The 18,482-nt window shown below is 34.3% G+C and overlaps 2 protein-coding genes across 2 annotated transcripts; both read right to left on the reverse strand.

Annotated features, from left to right (window-relative positions):
* Window positions 1-218: 218 nt before the first annotated feature.
* LOC144559692 (protein PHYTOCHROME KINASE SUBSTRATE 1-like) lies at window positions 219-1,928 on the reverse strand. Its single transcript, XM_078308795.1, has one exon. The coding sequence runs from the start codon at window positions 1,816-1,818 to the stop codon at window positions 586-588; it is 1,233 nt and encodes a 410-aa protein (XP_078164921.1). The 5' UTR covers window positions 1,819-1,928; the 3' UTR covers window positions 219-585.
* Window positions 1,929-6,791: 4,863 nt separating this feature from the next.
* On the reverse strand, window positions 6,792-10,562 carry LOC144559765 (ARM repeat superfamily protein). The gene is made up of 8 exons (XM_078308882.1): window positions 10,431-10,562; window positions 10,015-10,335; window positions 9,200-9,281; window positions 8,963-9,108; window positions 8,756-8,869; window positions 7,808-7,939; window positions 7,330-7,443; window positions 6,792-7,072 (listed from the first exon to the last, which is right to left on the reverse strand). The coding sequence occupies exons 1-8, from the start codon at window positions 10,482-10,484 to the stop codon at window positions 7,046-7,048; spliced, it is 990 nt and encodes a 329-aa protein (XP_078165008.1). The 5' UTR covers window positions 10,485-10,562; the 3' UTR covers window positions 6,792-7,045.
* Window positions 10,563-18,482: the final 7,920 nt, after the last annotated feature.

Genomic DNA, 18,482 nt, shown 5'->3' on the forward strand with positions numbered 1-18,482 from the left:
TGACTAAGATTTTGGCTCTTATTGATGTGAGAAATTCCTAAACTTTGTAAAATTGTTTTCTAGAAAAAGGAAAAACTTTGATTATCTTATTTGTATGTCTTTTTTTTTTCTTTTGCCAAAAATAAAATTTCAGTAAAAATACATTCTTCAATCATTATTGGAAAAGAGAGAATTTCATGCATACTCTTCAAAAACATTGAAATTACGTACAGGCGATAAATTGGGTAAAATTATTTTTTTTTGTGTTAGAATGCACAAAACCAGTAAGAGTTTATAAAAAAAGGACCCTTGAACCGTTCCTTCCCACACACAAAAAGAAAACTTAGATAATCTTATCTTCTACTATTTCTTTCTGGCTAAAGAAAGAACATGATAACTGAATAAACTTAGGACGATGACAATTTAACCTTATTTCCTAACGCTATATACAACAAACGACATCCTGCACATATATGCATCACAGCATGAGATAGCTGATTGATTTACCAACTAGATTACAATATCTCAACAAAAAGAACCAAGAAAATGCCTTGATTACTAAACATAAATTGGAGCACACAGATGTATAGAACTACAATTTTCACATTAAGACCGAATGTAGATTGGTTGTCGTGCTTGTATACGTGAAATTGGTCGGGTCGGAGGCATGGCATGCTGGTGAGGTATTGACCTCGACTCTGTCTTCTTAAGGCTTTCTAACTGGTACCTCATTGCCGGGGCCACAAACCCCTCGTGACCGATTTGCACTGGCATATCTGGCGTCTCCACTGTGTTGTCTCTCTTAGTCAACTTGTACCGGTGCGAATCAGTTGTTACATTTACTGCTTTATGGCTGACACAGCCCATGAGCAGTCCCTTCCGGTTCCGGCCTCCCTTTGTGCTTGACTTTCTCGATTCATCAGACTGTGATGCCACCGAAAAGTTTGCAGCACTCGCTGTCACAACGCTCCAATCAATACTCGCCTCGCTTGGCTCATACACCGCTGAATCAGCCATATAAGGCTCAAAAAAGGATTGTGAATTTATCGATGTACTATTAATTTCAAACAAATCAGAGCTAGACTCACTACTAATATCATCGTCATAATTATCGCCATTGCATCTATTGTTGAGTGAAGTAGACAGAATCTCCGACGAAGGGTTAAGGCTTTCCCTTGTACCTAAACTAGCCTTTTTCTCCCCCTCTCTGAGTTCCCTTCCAAAAGCATCTTTTCCTTCTATACCCTTCAAATTTTCAGGGCCGTTAAACAAGCCCTCATTGAATCCTAGCTCAAGCCTCTTCATTCTCATTTCACTAGCTAACCGTATCTCATCCATCAGGTTGCGTTCGCCCAAACTATCTCTGGCCGATTCACCTTCTACCTCAGTATCTATTGTTTTTTTTCCTGAACAAGTGCATAAGAAAACTCTAAGAAGCTTCTTTCCATCGGCTTTTGCCGCCTTGCTGTGCTGCCTGAGTAGGCCGATGCGACTATTACCACTGGCTTCAGAGCATGTGCTGGCTGTTTTTCTCGACGACCTTGATTTTGCACTTGCTTTCTTATCCTTCTTATATGGCAGGTTTAGTTCCTTTTCAGGAAGTATATTGGTGTTATATTCCATTGCGCCATTAAAATATTTCTCAGCATCAAATATATCAATCTCGCCATCATCGCTGCGCTGTCTGCTTGACTTGTTTTGAAATGAAGAACGGGTCCGGCCAGTGTGGCTGACCTCCGTAGCGAAACTTTCTCGAACTAAGGTTAGGTATGAAGAGAAAGAATCATCTCTTATTGAGCTAGTGTTAACACAAGGCGAGGCTATTGTCAGAGAAGCCATGAGAGAGTAGTTGTTATGTCTTAAATTTTGGTTTAAAGAGTAGAATTGCTATGTATGTATGCTTCCTCTTAGGTTTAAATAGGCAGAGAAAAAGAAAGAAAAAGGTGAACATAGTCTCAATCAGGACATTCTCCATTTCTTACTTTGTTGTTTATAGCCAGGAACAACATAAGAACAAACATATAAGGACATCTCCATTTCGTAGTAATGGAGATGAGGAAAAATTTTGTGACTGAGTATAGCCAATAGTCAAAAGATAAGTCTCGAGGGAAGAATGAAGGGTGAGATTTGCGAACAAGAGTGTGTGCTATGGATGCAGAATTCGTATCCTCTGCATTAACTCAAAAGGGAATCTTTTAATTTAATGAATCTCAACTGTCCGATCTGTTTTAAGATACATGCAGACTAAATCTATATTAATATTAAAAAGCTCTCGATATTTATAAACAGAATTTAAATTGGTTTCGTTTAAAATCAGACAGTAGAGTTTCGTTAACTCAAAAGATTCTCTTTGTGAGTTAATGCAGAGGGTACGTGCTCATGGATGCGTGGGTGATCTTGAGCCAGGTGTTTATTCCAGATGCCGTTGAGGTGGATCTATGGATGCCAAACTTTAATTAATTTGTGGACATAATCAGAGAAATAAAAACTATAAAAAAATAACTGTAAATAAAATAGTGGATGGGAATTTTTTAATTAAGATTCGGGGACCTCATGTCAATCATGACTTGGTTGATCCTATCTATTGAATAGACATTGTTTTTGTTATATAGATATATGAAAATCCACATGACATTGTTTTTGTTATATAGACTTAACGATGTCATTAGATATATGAAAATATTAACGATGTGATATAGTTAAAACCTTCAACCTCAATCATATCTATTAAGTATAGATTTTGGCAATTCTCTCAAAAAAACAAGTATAGATTTTGACAAGAACAGTACGTAAGTGCAACTTTAAATGTGCGTAATTTAGTTCTGATATCTTTTTTCTAAATAAAATTTCCGCAATCATCCAATTACGAATTACGATCGGATAATTGGTTTGTTATCTAGAAAAATTACTTCAACTGTCAGGAGGCCTTGATGCGCAGGTTGACAAAAAAAAAAAAAAAAAAAAATTTAATGTTCCAACGGATACGAGTCTTTTGTTTGTTTGGGTAACCCGCTACACAAACACTAGAACAGGAAAGGAAACATGATCTAGTGAGAGAACTAATATTCGTCTTGATTGATCCTCCAATCAGTCTTTGTAGAGTTGTACGTAGTCAACCGAAGCGAGTGATAGTCATCGCAGCGAACAAGCAACCACGCGATGTGGCGGACCCCGCCATTTGCGGGGTGGTACCCGGAGTGCGTATCCTCTGAGATATCTCAACTTTTGCGTGACCGACGTGTCCGGTGCCTATTCGGGAATGTTGTAGGGGTCAGTATTATGTGTGCTTTGAGATTCGTGCAGAGCGCATTTAAACGGTTGGGATTTTCCATAAAGTCACGCAAAGTTTGAGATATCTCAGAGGATACGAATTCGTGGTACCCGTAGCTCTAATTCGGATGCAAAGTAATCCAAAAATTTAGATTGAATCTGGACCGTCTGAACATAACTGCACCCGTGAATTTCAATTCGGACGGAATTCATTTGGATTTTCTGATCGGACAGTCCGGATCGGCCGAATACTCGAATGCCATTGGATTTTCTGATCGACCGAATTCGGACGGAATGCATTTGCTTTTTTCAACTCCTCGTATTAGTAAACGAGTGTAGACTGTAGAGTATGTTCGATGGGCATCGGAGCCGTTCGATGCACGGATCTCAGAGCTAGAGATGGATCTATACTTAGTTTATGGAGTGCTAAGTTATTTTATGATTTTAAAATTTTTAATTATGTAAGTTAAAATTTAATTGAATATTTATTTTTTTAAGTTTTTATATAATTTAGCTCCTTCATAAAATATTAGACGTGCTTGTAGTCTAGTGATTAAGACTTTATTTTGTGCTTAAAAAGTCTTGAATTTAAATCCCACTAGTCATAAATTAATAATTATGTATTTTAAGTTTTAGACTTTCTGCCTGCTCTAAGTAAATTTTCTACTTCCGCCCTTGTTCATAGCGGAGGAGCACAAATCTTAAAGCGCATCGGACCTACACTTCTATAATAGGAAAATAACTCATCACGCCATTCACTGCTCAATCCATCATCTTGCCCCCAAATCAATTGGTCCATACCAAAATTTGAGTGATAAGATTCTTTATTTTTATCAAAGGTTTAAATAGCGTTTATCGCGTCATAGCGTGTCGGCTGAAAAAACAGCACTATTCTCAAATAGCGCCGCTATAGCGCGAAATAGTGCCGCTATAGCGCGAAATAGTGCCGCTATAGCGCGAAATAGCGCGCTATAGCGCCGATAGCGCCATAGCTTTTATGGTCCGAAAACGCTATAGCGCCGCTATAACGCGCTATTTAAAACCCTGATTTTTATGAAAGAAAATGGGGATCATGCCCCAGTAATGTATTAATTTTGGTGCAAGTGTGAAGACCCACATCGTCTTACAACAAACTAAAGACCCAAACTAACGGTCAAAAATACTCCAAGGAGATATTTGTACATTCACATAATTAATCAATGCTCCAGCGTTTAAGGGATACTTATGCTATGAAATATGAACTGACGAAGGACATTCGCACTAGCTTTGTGTTTTCCCTTTTCTTTTTCCTACATTCATCTTTATAAACAATTCAAATTCGCAAAGAATCTTATTACTATCACGCATGAGCATGGACGAATTTTGATATTTTAAAGGATTCAAATAATTAGCTTACGCAGCTATGAAAGCAACATATATCATAAATTAATATTAACTCAATCACGGGTCTCTAGGCTATTTGTAGGCCCATTAAAAACCTTAACGATCAAGTTGGATGATTTATATCATCTAAGGCTAACCCCACGACGTAAGCAACACCTGTCGTTTAATTTCGGCCGTCACTGTACCGAGACTATTTTAAAAGAGGATGGTTCAAATGCCTTTATTTTTTTGTGTCTCCACCATGTCTTTATTTTTAAAATCTTAATAACTCAAAATTTAAAACTTAAAAGTCAAAATTAAATTGTTAGATATGATTTACATTATTTTATCTATGCACGTGTAAAAAATTATGACATTTTAATTTTATTTGGATTATCATCAAGAGCTTGTAAAAAACGTACTAATGTAGAAAATTTCTAGACGTTGATTTTTGAACTTATTGATTCACATAAAAACAAAATTGAAATGTGATAATTTTTTATGAACACAGAGAGAAAATAACATAGATCACATCTAATGGTTTTATTTTAACTTTCAAGTTTTAAATTTTGAGTTATTAAAGTTTTAAAAAATAGAGGCATGGTGGAAACACAAAAAAATGGAGACATTTGAACCGTCCTCATTTTAAAATAATGCCTTTTCTAGACTTGTATCATATTCCTATCTTTATTAGAAACAAACAAAAATTTATGATTAACTATAGCTAGAAAGGTTCCTATCTTGGAGGTTCCTTGCATGGTTGTTGTATTCGTATTTATAATTCTTCCAACATCTCTAATCAGAATTGGATAGCTAACTACTTCAATTTTTTACTCTTTAAAACTTAAATCTGTATGTTCTGGGACCAACTTCTGTTGTCTCTACTTGAATAACAAAGTAAAAGATAAGCTGGAGAATTAAAATGTTATCATTTCTTCAAAAGAATAGATATAGAGGAATTAGCTTATTAATCATCTTGCAAGTGTAGAGTGATTACATGCGAACAAATATCCTAACACTAGCATCTACTTATCATTTCTCTTTCTGACAGCATTGACCGCTGTTATTCAGCCTAAAGATAGGCCGTAGGCTTACATATTAATATTGAAGCCATTTGATATAAAACAGATAGATCAAATTAAAAATCCCTCATGAATAATGTCGGTGGCGGTCCATTCCCTTCAAATTAGATGGCCCAAACCAAAAAAAAAAAAAAAAAGTCGTACTTTCCTGGACAAAATAGCAGCAGATTCAGACGCAATGTTGATACCATATGTTCAAATATTTTGTTGAAAGAATTCGATGACATGAAACAAATAGGCCGGTTGTCAGAGAACATATCATATATCCAAAATCACAGGACGCAATCACCAACAACCCGTTACATAGAAGAGCACGAACCAAAACACGCCATGTGTAACCAAATATAAACAAATATATAAGAATCCAACTATGTTAATCCAACCGATTTGATCAAAAGATGACATAGTTCATCCACCAAACCAGGACATATAGCAGATTAGGTAATTTTCAGGTCCTTTCACATTTTGGTAAGTTAAATAACCCATGTTAGGCATAAGTAATATCTTCATAATTTTTTTTACAATACTGTTCCTTCTTTTCTCATTGATCTGCTGTATACATCACAAATATTGCACAGTTCTTACTGCCAGCTGTATAAAAAAGAAGATAATAGCCTTATTCAAATCCTAATTTAGAATGTTTGACTTACCGAATTAAAAAATAAATAAAAGACAGCTTCTCCCATTCCTTTTTAGCAGTTATAAATTAAGTGTGTAATTGTGTCATTCCTGATTATTTCTTATTTGCTTCACCACCCCTTGGAGGCAAAGGGCATAGCATTTAAAGAGTCCGCATCTTCTGCATTAACTCAAACGAGCATCTTTTGAGCTTAATGCATCTCAGCCGTCTGATCATGATCAGAGCCAATCTGGCACACGCCTATCACGCACGGGGCCCTTTAATATTAGTGCGGATCTCAATCGGACGGTCCAGATCTATTAACGCATGTTCCGTTAATGCAGAGGATACGAATTCACATATAAATGCACAAGCACATCAACTCAGAGATTGCACTATTTGTACAGCAATTTGGAAAAAAAAATGAATGCCAAAATCATCTGCATATTATGCACAGAAAATTTTCTAACTACATCAAATTAGGACGACAAAACAATAATACCATTAACCAAAGCATGCAACAACACTATCTGAATTCAGTCTTATCCATTAATATGAAGCATCACCAGAAGTAGAAGTAATATGACATTGGTTTAGGTAGCAAAAACACATGAAGACATACTCCTAAAAACTAAATTACAACATATCTCAAAGGTTTAGGTAAATACCTTAACCTTTTCAAAATTTTGGGCCCTCTTTCAATATGGCACAACATTTCGGACCATGCTTGTCCTTATTCAGCTCCATCATTGTCGACAAGCTGTTTTACATGGAACAAGATTAAAAAGTTAGCTGTTATTTCATAAAGAAGAAGATAGCTCAGAATACACGATTTTGTTTTCCTGTGTTTTTCTGTTGTGACATGTTGCATTTAGCGCTTCTCAGAAGAAAAGGTTTATCTTGTAAGGTTGTTAGGGGAACACAAAGGAAACTGTCTCTGAATTCACAAGTTTAGCAAAACAGGAATATATATAATAACAGTTCTTTTTAAGTGGAAGTGAGAGAAGGAAGAGATACCAGAGAGCCAATCTGTTCATAAGCTTCCATAACCTTGGGATCTTCTTCATCTTCATATCCTACTTGAAGTATCCTTGGTCCATTTACGGCCCAAAGTGCCTTCCTTCCAGCTTCCTACAGTATTTTTGTAAAAAAAAATAGATTCTTTTCAACAACTACACAGAGAATCTTGCAAAGAGAAATATATTTTTTTGAAAGAAGTGGGCTACGCCACCGATTTCCATTTCAAGAAACCATTACAAAGTTCACTGGTACTAGTGGTACCAAGTACAAACTTGCGAAGAGAAATATTATTTGCACCTTCTGAGTTCTCATGAATTCAGAATACTAGTTCAATTCTATAATATATTTTACACTTGTGGTGCAAAGAATCTACACACTTAAAGAGTTTTTAGTTGAAATTTGTTAACTACATAATGAAAAGAGCTAGTTGATAAAGAATGCAAAACGGAAGGTGGCAACAAAAATGGAAGTGGACCAGCATGGAGATCATGTAAATGGCCTCCAAGGATTGTTTCCTAATCTCGGGATCTTCTTCCACCTCTCTCTCATGAGAGAGTGCATTGCTGAGCTCAGGTGGCATTTTTGACCTATCTTCATCGCTGTATATCTGATATTTAACAAATATATACATATAAATTTAATGAATTGTTATGAGGAATCTCTGTCCCATGTAAGTAAAGGAGAAACTGACCAAAAGAAGTATGACTGGTACTGCCAGAGCACTTTGACGCCAAAACCCACCCACACCCCCACCAAAGAACGAAAGACCAAGCAGAAGATAAAAGGTATTTTTCCTTTATCCTGCCCCTTCCCCCCCACCACCACCCCTCCCCTCCTATGACCTTCAATTTAGGTACAACTTGACTGCTTATACAAGGCCTCAACAATCCTAAGTACCAGTGTATTAAATTGCAGCCGCTTGAACGCATATTTGTATGCAGTCAATAACATGTGCTCAAAATGATATGCGATCAACAATGTGTGGATTTGGATATGCAGCCACATACACACATGCGGTATGCGGTATGCGATCATGCAGTAATATATGCAGTGTTATGCAGAAAATCAGGTACTTAATAATAAGAAGTTGCATGTGGTTCAGTTCTAATTAATTAAATCATTATTCAAAACTCTAATAATATTGTTTAGTCTCTAGAAGAAGATTTCCTTTTGTATTATTTTTTCATATGCGAGAGTAAATTAAACCGCATATAAATTGCATATGTGGCTGCATACCGCATATAAAAATGTGCAGTGCCCTTCCACATTCATATTCAAAATTGTATTCTAAAATATTGTTCCTAACGGTAACCAAAACAGTTTTATACCACACATGTTACATTTAGCATAGATGAAAGGACAAATCCATTTTATTTTCACAACAGTTCAATAAATGCTTTTCAAAGGAGATTTAAAAAGTGACCTTCTTTCCAGAAACAGGAAGGAGTAGAGCTGGCCAAAGATACTCAGAAATAATCAAGAGATTTTGCAACTGATTATCGGCCTCAAAACAACAGTTCCTTATTGTACCACACACCTGGAACATTTGAATAAAACAGATACAAGAATGTAAATAAGACTCTCCAGAATCAAGTTAGCATTATAATATTTTAATAATAGTGTTCCATACCCCTTTCTTTCTAATTGGATTTGTAGAGTCTGACTGGCGAACAACCTGTTTCAACAGAGCTCTTTTTGGATCCAACAATACTCTTCTTCCTGCTTCGGATTTTGATATGTTTACAAGTATCGAAGCAACATGTTCAAATGCATCTTCTGTTGTTGAAAAAATTCAAAAGATTAAAATGGTCAGTAGTTTAAATTTACTCTCATAGCATGTCAATTTCATTCCTTTCCACTTACATACCACTTGATTCAGCTGAGGATGACCAAGTGAATGATCTAACTAGTTTGGCTACATAAAGACCTTCCATCTTTTCATCACCTACCTGTATACAAGGGAAAACATGCACTGTTATTTATTGTACCCTCTTGTTAACAACACCACAAAAAGGAAAATCATCTAAAATGCTTATTTGTTGTTTATGCCATATCTATCAGTTATTCTAAAGTTCTAATATCTTAAATTTGCTTCATCAAATTTATAAATCCACAAAAGGTGAAACATACTGGATCATTGGTGCCATTCTACCTTTTAAATTAGTATGCAAAATGCCTACTGAAGATTTCATTAAGCAATAAAAAAAGTTACAAGTTGGAGGGAGGGAGAGAGGGAGAGAGCTCTTGGCAGCCTCTGCCAAATTTTTCAGAGAGAGAGAGAGTAAAGGGGGGAAACTATCCACAGCTTTCCACCTGTCCAAAAACAGCACTAGCAATGGTACAAATTTTGTGCTGATAACAGCATGTAATCCTGAGAATAATTGCATGCACCTTGAATTAAATAGAACGCTTAGCAATTGAAATATGTTTCCAGGTACTGTCCTCTATTTCTCTAAAACCTTAATTTATCTAGACTGTTGAATCTCATTACATTCAATGACTATGCTAAAATAGGGTCTGACTATGCTTAAATTCACTTGATTTGATTTTAATATCTAGCAGAGGCCAATACAGGGTGTAGGGTATTGGTACCCATCTATACCAATATCAGATTCAAGGAAAATCCTTAGAAAAATCAGATGTACCCTCAATTAATTAGATAAATATACAATTAAAACCCACCTGGAGAAGAGCACTAACACCGACTTCGACTTGTGTGAGATTGACAAGCAACATAACTAGTTTCCGTGAAAGCTCTGTTCTTTTGTGCATGACCTCCATGGAAGCACCGACTATTCCAAGAGAGACAAGCTTGGAGGCGAGGTCAGAGACCTGAGAAAGGTTGATTAGTGCATCAGCGGAAGCACTGGAGATGTCCGGTGACGAATCCTGAAGGAGGCGAGATAAAGGAGGCAAGGCAAGGGACGAGTGGGAGGCCAAGGTTTGTATGCCTTCATTTGAACCTGTTAAACCCCTCACGATATCTATGGCGGCTTTTCTTAACTGGAAAAAGAGAGAGAGAGATGTCAGAGTGAGAAATAAAAGGTGGATAAAGAGAGTGGGAATCGGCGGAAGCGAGAAAGAGAGAGACGGAATACCTGAGGAGAAGGAGAGGAGAGGAATTCTACGAGCTCTTCCAACTCAGTCGCCATTAGAGGGGACGTGAGAGGGGTTTGGGTTTTTCTGCTTTCTGAGAGGAAACAAATGAATTCAGACCATTTGGCGAAAAATTAAATGACATCAGATCCAGTGCAAATGTGCAATGCCTGACCGTGTAGAATTAGATCAGAGTCGTTCGTTTCAGTCAGGTACGAATCTTAAAACAGACCACCCAAGAAAGGATATGGATTTTGTCAAAATGTAAGGACTCTTTTTGGAGACCGAATCGTCTGCCCCCCGGGGGGCAGGAATTTCCTGCCCCCAGAGTCTCTGCGGGTGGGACCTCATTTAAAAACAGTAACAAAAATTAAACCCTTAAACAGTAACGGTCCCACCCCGGTCCCACTGCGCAGAGACTCTGGGGGCAGGAAATTCCTGCCCCCCGGGGGGCAGAGGATTTGATTTCCTCTTTTTGCAAACTGAGTAAACACTGTATTTTATTTCAAATTCTTTATAAATAATATTTAAAGATATAAAATTAATTATTATGTCAATAATATTTACTGTCATATTTTTTAATACTATTAATGGTACTTCAATTTTTTTTTTAAAAATTAAGTTTTATTGTATGTAATTTATAAAAATTGAGAATCTCTATGAAGTAGTAGACTTGTAGACTTGTAGTAGTATAGTTGGTGTTTTTCACTAAAGTAAGATAAATTTGACAATTAAATTGGAGTAAAACTAGGGTGTTATTAAGTTCACTAAGTCACTCAAGTCTAAAATCCATTAAACCAGCTTCAAATGACGAATTTGAACTGTTGAAACCCATCTACCTTACGAGTGATGCGTCTACATGTAAACATTTTAAACATTTGAATTAATTTAGTATAAAGTCAATCAGTCAAAATTAGAAAGTTAATAAATTAATTTTAATTCATTCACTTTTTGCACGTTTATTGACCGCTTGATTTTATACTAAATTAATTCAAATGTTTAAAATTTTCACATGTAGACGCATCACCCGTAAGGTAGATGAGTTTCAACGGTTCGGATTCGTCATCTGAAGCTGATTTGACTGGTTTTAGACTTGAGTTCACCAAGTCCCTTGGTAAACTTAAGAGCACCCTAGTTCTACTCATTAAATTGTATTGGTATATAGAAAATAGGGTAAATTTCACCGAAGATCACTAAACTTTGTACTTTGTAACAAATTAATTACTCAACTTTGATTTGTCTCAATTAAGTCACTCAACTTTTTATTTGTCCCAAATTAGTCGCTCTATAACTTTTTTATTCATAATGCTAATGGAATATGCCCATTCCGTCCAAAAAACTAATGGAATATGCTCATTCTTTTCAAAATACTAACAAAATGGTAATATTCCGTTAACATTTTAGATGGAAAAGTTATATAGTAACCAATTTGGAATAAATGGAAAGTTAAGTGACTTGATTGGAACAAATCAAAGTTGAATGACCAATTCGTGACAAAATACAAAGTTTAGTGATCTCTAGGAAAATTTACCCTAGAAAATATTAAGTTCAACCGTACATAATCCAGCGGACAAAATCTACGCAAACCGCAGGCTGGATAATCTAACGGGTCAAGCAAGCCCGCTGGATTATCCAACGGGTCAGGTATTTTTGGAATATTTCAAAAATAATGTTACGTATTTAATTTTGAATTTTTCTTAGAGTATGAATAAGAATTTTGGGGAATAGTGCACAGTACGGTACTATTTTCAATAATATGGATTGTGTTATTTGTATAAAATAGAAAATATATATTTAATTTTATTTGATAGAGAAATGTTATTTAGTAAAAAGATACGTTGAATGGTGGAAAGTAGATTGTATTATAATAATAATAATAATAATAATAATAATAATAATAATAATAAAGTGATAATGAGATGAGCTACGGTGAGTTGCGAAGTAAAGCGACTATTTTACTTCACGCTCATATTTTATGATTTTTAAGTTTAAAACGTCGATCCGAACCGTTCATCTTGTTCTCCATATTGAAATGTGCTTGGAGACCAAATTTTACATTTTTTTGAATTTTTTTACTATTTATTAAGCAATTTTGAAAGTCGCTGATCTGATGGTCCAGAAAATTTTACTGTTTTTTACTGTTCACAGCAAAACAGCAATTTTCAAAAATGCTTAATAAATAGTAAAAAAATTCCAAAATATATAGAATTTGGTCTCCAAGCACATTTCAATATGGATTAAACATCTAACAGTTCGGATCGGTCGTTTGGATTTTCAAAATAAAAATACGGCGTGAAATAGAAACGCGTTTTACTTCGCAACTCACCGTAGCCCACCTCTATGTATATATAATATATGTATATGTATATATGTAAATGAGTTTATAATAAAAAAAAATGGAAAATCCCATTTTTGGAAAAAAAAAAAATTTCGGTTTTGGAACAAAAACCGGAAAATTTTTTTCTAGAATTGGAGACCAAAATTTTTTTTCCCGGTTTGGAATTGAGTTTCTGAAAAAAAAATTCCGGTTATTGATGTTGAAACCGGAAAAAAAAATTCCGGTTTGAGTAGTTTTGAAAATAACTGTCGGGGTTTGGATATTTTTTTAAAGTTTATTTATTTTTTAGATATAAATAAAAAATCGGCTAGCTAGCCATTTAAAAAAAGGATTAAAGAACAACTAAATCGCACTGAATCCAAACCGAGTCCTCGTCTGAATAAGCCGATCGGTTTGGTTTTAGTCAGCATCCCCTCTCCAATCCTAACTCTGTAGCATAGTAGTGTCCTTATTTATTGGTTAAAGAAATCAGCTACAAGCAAATCAGCCAAAAGAAAAATCCATGCATCAGGACCAGTATTTTAAATAGCTAGCTACGCTATAATTTTTCCGAACCATAAATGCTAAGTTATAAGATAAAAGTGCGCTAACTTAGCTACGACCGCTATAGATATAATAGCTGACGCTATTACCTCTATGCGGGACACGCTATAGCTACCACTATGTTACATGGGTTTTTTTTGTTTTTTTTGCAATTTATATGAGCTTTTGTACTTCTATTCTTATTTCTAATACTATATGGTCTTCTACAATAAGTATGTTAAACCAAACTATGTGCTTCTATTTTTATTTGTAATTTATTCTCTCATTCCATATCAAGAAATATTCAAATATTAATTATTTATTGTGATTGCTCTTCGTATAGTATTCATTTGTAAAATTATTATCGTTCATTTCAATTGAAAGTTGATTTTGATGATTATTATTATTATTATTATTATATATAAAATGTTTAAATATGTATATTGATTTCATTTACCTATAAAATTAATTACTCTTCGTCTATTATAATATGTAATATTATAAAGTATGAACTATTAAATAATGTAACTTTTTAGATTTTTTTTTCCTTCTTATTTTCGTAATTAATAAAAAGTATAGACTTAAATTAGTTGTCATCTAGTTGTTATCTCAATTATTTAATATTGATTATGTTGATAATTAGTATAAATATAAAATAGAAAATTTGAAATAGAAAAATCGCTATGTATGATAGTTTCCGTTATAGTTACGCTATTCGCAATAGTTTTTTTTTTGTCTCCCTACTATGCCACTATAATCGCTATTTAGAATCTTGATCAGGACTATCAGTCTATCTCACCTTAACCCCTGCAACAAAGCAAATAAATTAGTATAAAGCTTAGTTTCTATAAAGACATTCAGATCAATAACAAAACTCTTAATGCATCGATGATCCCTAAACAATCGCAAGTCGGCGATTAGTTGATCATAAGGCTTTGATGGTTAACACAAAAAAATTACAGCTTTGCATTAACAATAATCATATATATCAGGCTATTAGCGTGATCACAATACTGACGGTAGAGATTGTCACAGCTATACTTTGACGGTGAGCTTTCAAATCCAGTGGTGTGGAAGGGGAGAACTCTTTTCCTGTTTAAGAGTGAAAGCCAAATTAGTTTTATATAAATTAATTTAGTTTGATTAAGCTATCCAGCAGACTGCAGTCCTAATTAATTTGAGGGATCAAGTTACAACAATTTTTAAGTTACAACAAGTTATCACAACCATTTTCTACATTTTCAAAGTCCAAATCGTTGATCCAAACTGTTAGATGTGATCTCTACAATAAAATGTGCTTGGAGACCAAATTTTACATTTTTTGAAATTTTTTTATTATTTATTAAGATGGATACAAAAACTAGTCAAATTCAGACTATTGAATTTTGTACCCATCTTAATAAATAGTAAAAAAAAAAACGTAAAATTTGGTCTCCAAGCACATTTTATTGTAGATATCACATCTAACTGTTTGAATCGACGATTTAAACTTTGAGAAATGTAGAAAATAATTGTGAAAACTTGTTGTAACTCAAAATTGTTGTAACTTGATCCTCCTCAATTAATTTTTTTTAGGTAAATATCAAAGAAGACAAGACAAGTAAATATCTAATTTAACAATTTGAGAGGAAAATATCTAATTTAACAATTTGAGAGGAAAATATCTAAATAAAAAAATATTTGATGGGAAAGTAATCTACCTTACTCGACTCATGTTAGACTGGAGTAGAGGGAAAATGTGAATCCACTTTTTGTGTCACAATTGTACCTCCCCAGCTGATGTGAAAGGGGGTTTTATTTTGCTTTGAGGAAAAAAAGGGGGTCTCCTCTAGGAAACTCCGCACGCACATAGGGAACTCTGTCTCAGGTGATCAACAGAGAAATTATGTCCGGAATATCAACTAGGTAATTTAAAGTTTGCCGTTTTGAGAGTCACAACACCAGTTCGGTTGCTCCGTTCCGCCTCGCTTCCATCCCTTCTCGTCTGCCCGGTTCACATCGTCTCGCTTCATTCGAGCAGATGACTCTATTTAAGGGTTTTGCCGCTCATCGCCTCGTCTGTCTATTTCCACTTGTTAGGTTCGACTGAGGGTGTTGTATATTCATTTTCATCTTCGTAGTATCTGCTATAACTATATATGTGAATAAGGTATGCGTTTTTATGGTTGTTGATGATGACGAGATTGCAAAGAGTTACCTCCTTCCTCCTCTCTTTCTTCTTCTTCTTCTTCTTCTTCTTCTTTTCCTTCTTCTTCTTCTACCTTTTTGAGCGGTGACTGTCCTGGACCAGTTGATTCAGTTTCCGGTCCGGTTTGATTCAGTGCCTTCTCGGCTGAGTGGTGACTGTCCCGGTCCGATTTGATTCAGTGCCCTCTTCTTCCTCCTCTCTAAGTGGTGACTATCTCGGTCCGGTTTGATTCAGTGCCTCTCGGCTGTGAATTCCTCTGGGCGACGTCGATTTTGGAAAGAAGAAGATGTTTCATCCTTAAGGAGGGCTTGATACGGCGTACTTCGCCAGCCATGCAACTCTAAAAATTACTGCTATGTCTACATTCTCAGAGAAGAAAATCAGAAGGCGGTGGACCTACTTGCTAATCGGGCGTGAATAGACCAATTCGCATTCTCTGGCCTCACATATCTGTTATTTTCTGATATAGCAAATTAGGTGATTTTACAGGTAGCTCAATGTATAGGTTTTCATATTTTTATTTTAATCAAAAGAAACTTATGTAATAGCTATCTTGTATATCGTTGGATCAATGCAATCGCCTACGGACTTTCAATCAAAAAAAAAATGTGAATCCACTTTTACTTCACCTATCAAACGCTAACTAAAATAAAAATGCGTAATAAGAACAAAATGAAGAATATGTCTTTGATCCAGTGATAAAAATACATAATTATGATGTAGGAGGTCGTGAGTTTAAAATCCACATAGTGAGAAAATCCTCAATATTAATTCATAGGGTTTTGAAGCGTGTTAAGTGGCTTGAACCGCAACTCATATTTCAAAAAAGAAGAAGAACGAAATGAATTTTATTTCCTATCAAATAAAAAAATAAGCATCGAGATACTTTTAAGTTATTTCTTTTGCAAAAAAATAATAATAAGAAGAAGAAGAAGTGCAAGTGATACTATATTACCATATATATTTTAAGAGTGATGCTTCTGTGCATACAAGGATCTATTTGTAAAATGAACATATTTTTATTTTCAAAGTTCAAACAGTCGATCCGAACCGTTCATCTTGTTCTCCATATTAATATGTGCTTGGAGACCAAATTTTACATTTTTCTGAATTTTTTTACTATTTATTAAGATGAGTACAAAAAATATCAAATTTAGACTATTGAATTTTGTACCCATCTTAATAAATAGTAAAAAAATTCAGAAAAATGTAAAATTTGGTCTCCAAGCACATATTAATATGGAGAACAAGTTGAACGGTTCAGATCGACTGTTTGAACTTTGAAAATAAAAATATGTTCATTTTACAAATAGGTCCTTGTATGCACAGAAGCATTTGCCATATTTTAATAGATTACGTTAACAGAAGAAATGTAAGAAAATAACTACAAAAATCAAGAATTGACGCCTTGTAAGTTGTAAAGCACCAACCAATATATATTTTTTCAGATCAAGGTGGCCCATGGGCCGAGATTTGTATTTTTTCGGGGACAATAGAGTTTTATGTTTTCCCTTACTAACTTTTACATAATTACATTTGTTAGATGCATATTTGCAGAACAGATGCATGAGTTTCTACCCAAGTTCATATGAAATATATTTTCTACACGTATATGTGTTTAGGGTTTAGGGAACAAGTGGGGTCCACAAGAGTATTTTGTTAAGAATTTTGAAATGAGGATATTTTGTTCTATGTTTTGAAAAAGAATGATACTTTGTAAATTTTCCCGTTTCCTATCATTATTTTATATAATATAAGTATACATTTATGTATATAATATTTTTATTAGTTATTTCCTCGTCAAGTCCAGCATACACTAAAAATAAATTAAAACTAAACATTTTCTAATAGATAGTGCAATTAAATTAAATTAAGAAAAACACTTGAATTTAGTGTAATGAAGTATTAGAGGAACTCAACTCTGATGTACTCGCTGAATCATCCTGCATGTTTGACAATGTCAAGAGTTTATTGCGAAATATAGAGGAATTTTGTGTAATTATATAATTTGTATTTATTTATTTACCTGGCGCCGTGAAAAAGGAATCACACCAAGTTATAGTAATTTGTTCTTTCATTGAATGATTATTTATTTTATCATGGAAAAGTACTTGATTAATCATCATAATCACAAAATTGTTAGCCAACCTGAGACCGCCCACATGTATAAATCCATAATGCTTTCAGGTCTATTTAATGTCCATATACGTAAAAGATGAAGATTAATTGATAATATATTAGTTTGACAAAGTTGACAATTGTATATAACGGATAAATATTTATTGACAAGAACTTAGTGTAATGATATTGACAACCGCAAAAAATAATTTAATTTTGAGTAAGGCTTAGTTGCTATGAATAGCATAAGGCCTATAAGGCCTTCTGTGTTGCGGTTTTAAAAATTTATTATGTGAACCTTTAAATTTTGATCTAAGTAACTTAGTAAATTGATATGTGTAGTTGGAGAGGGTAGCTGGAATAAATGGGTTAGAGCATCAGACTGATGATGATACCTTCCTGGTAGTTCATTCGGTCGTTTCTGACATTTAGCTAGATGATATGCATGTTATTTCGTATATGTTGCTGTTTTTGATGGCTTTGTGTTGCCAACTAGTTCTATAGTTTCAATTTGTAGTATGCTATGTGATTTTCTTTGATGTATCGTTTATAGGATGTGTGTAAACAGGTACCAGCGGTTTGGTACCACGTTTGATAAACTCTGTAGGTTTCGTTTCTTAATGAAATCGGTGGTCTATACCACTTTTATCAAAAAAAAAAAAAAAAAAAACTTAGTAAATTGATTATATAATGAACTCGTAGCATACCAATTTTTATTTTTTTATTATTATTTTTTTACTATTTTTTATAATTTATGAAATATAGCAAAAAAAATGACTTTAAAAAAAATGCCAATGTTTTAGGACAAGCTGACTATTTTTTGGTTTTATAATGAAATATGTAAATTACATTCACTGCTAAAAACTCAGCGTATTGATGTTATATCAA

Source organism: Carex rostrata, chromosome 9 (genome assembly GCF_964058835.1).
Source record: "Carex rostrata chromosome 9, lpCarRost1.2, whole genome shotgun sequence".
In the NCBI taxonomy this organism is placed as follows: Eukaryota; Viridiplantae; Streptophyta; class Magnoliopsida; order Poales; family Cyperaceae; genus Carex; species Carex rostrata.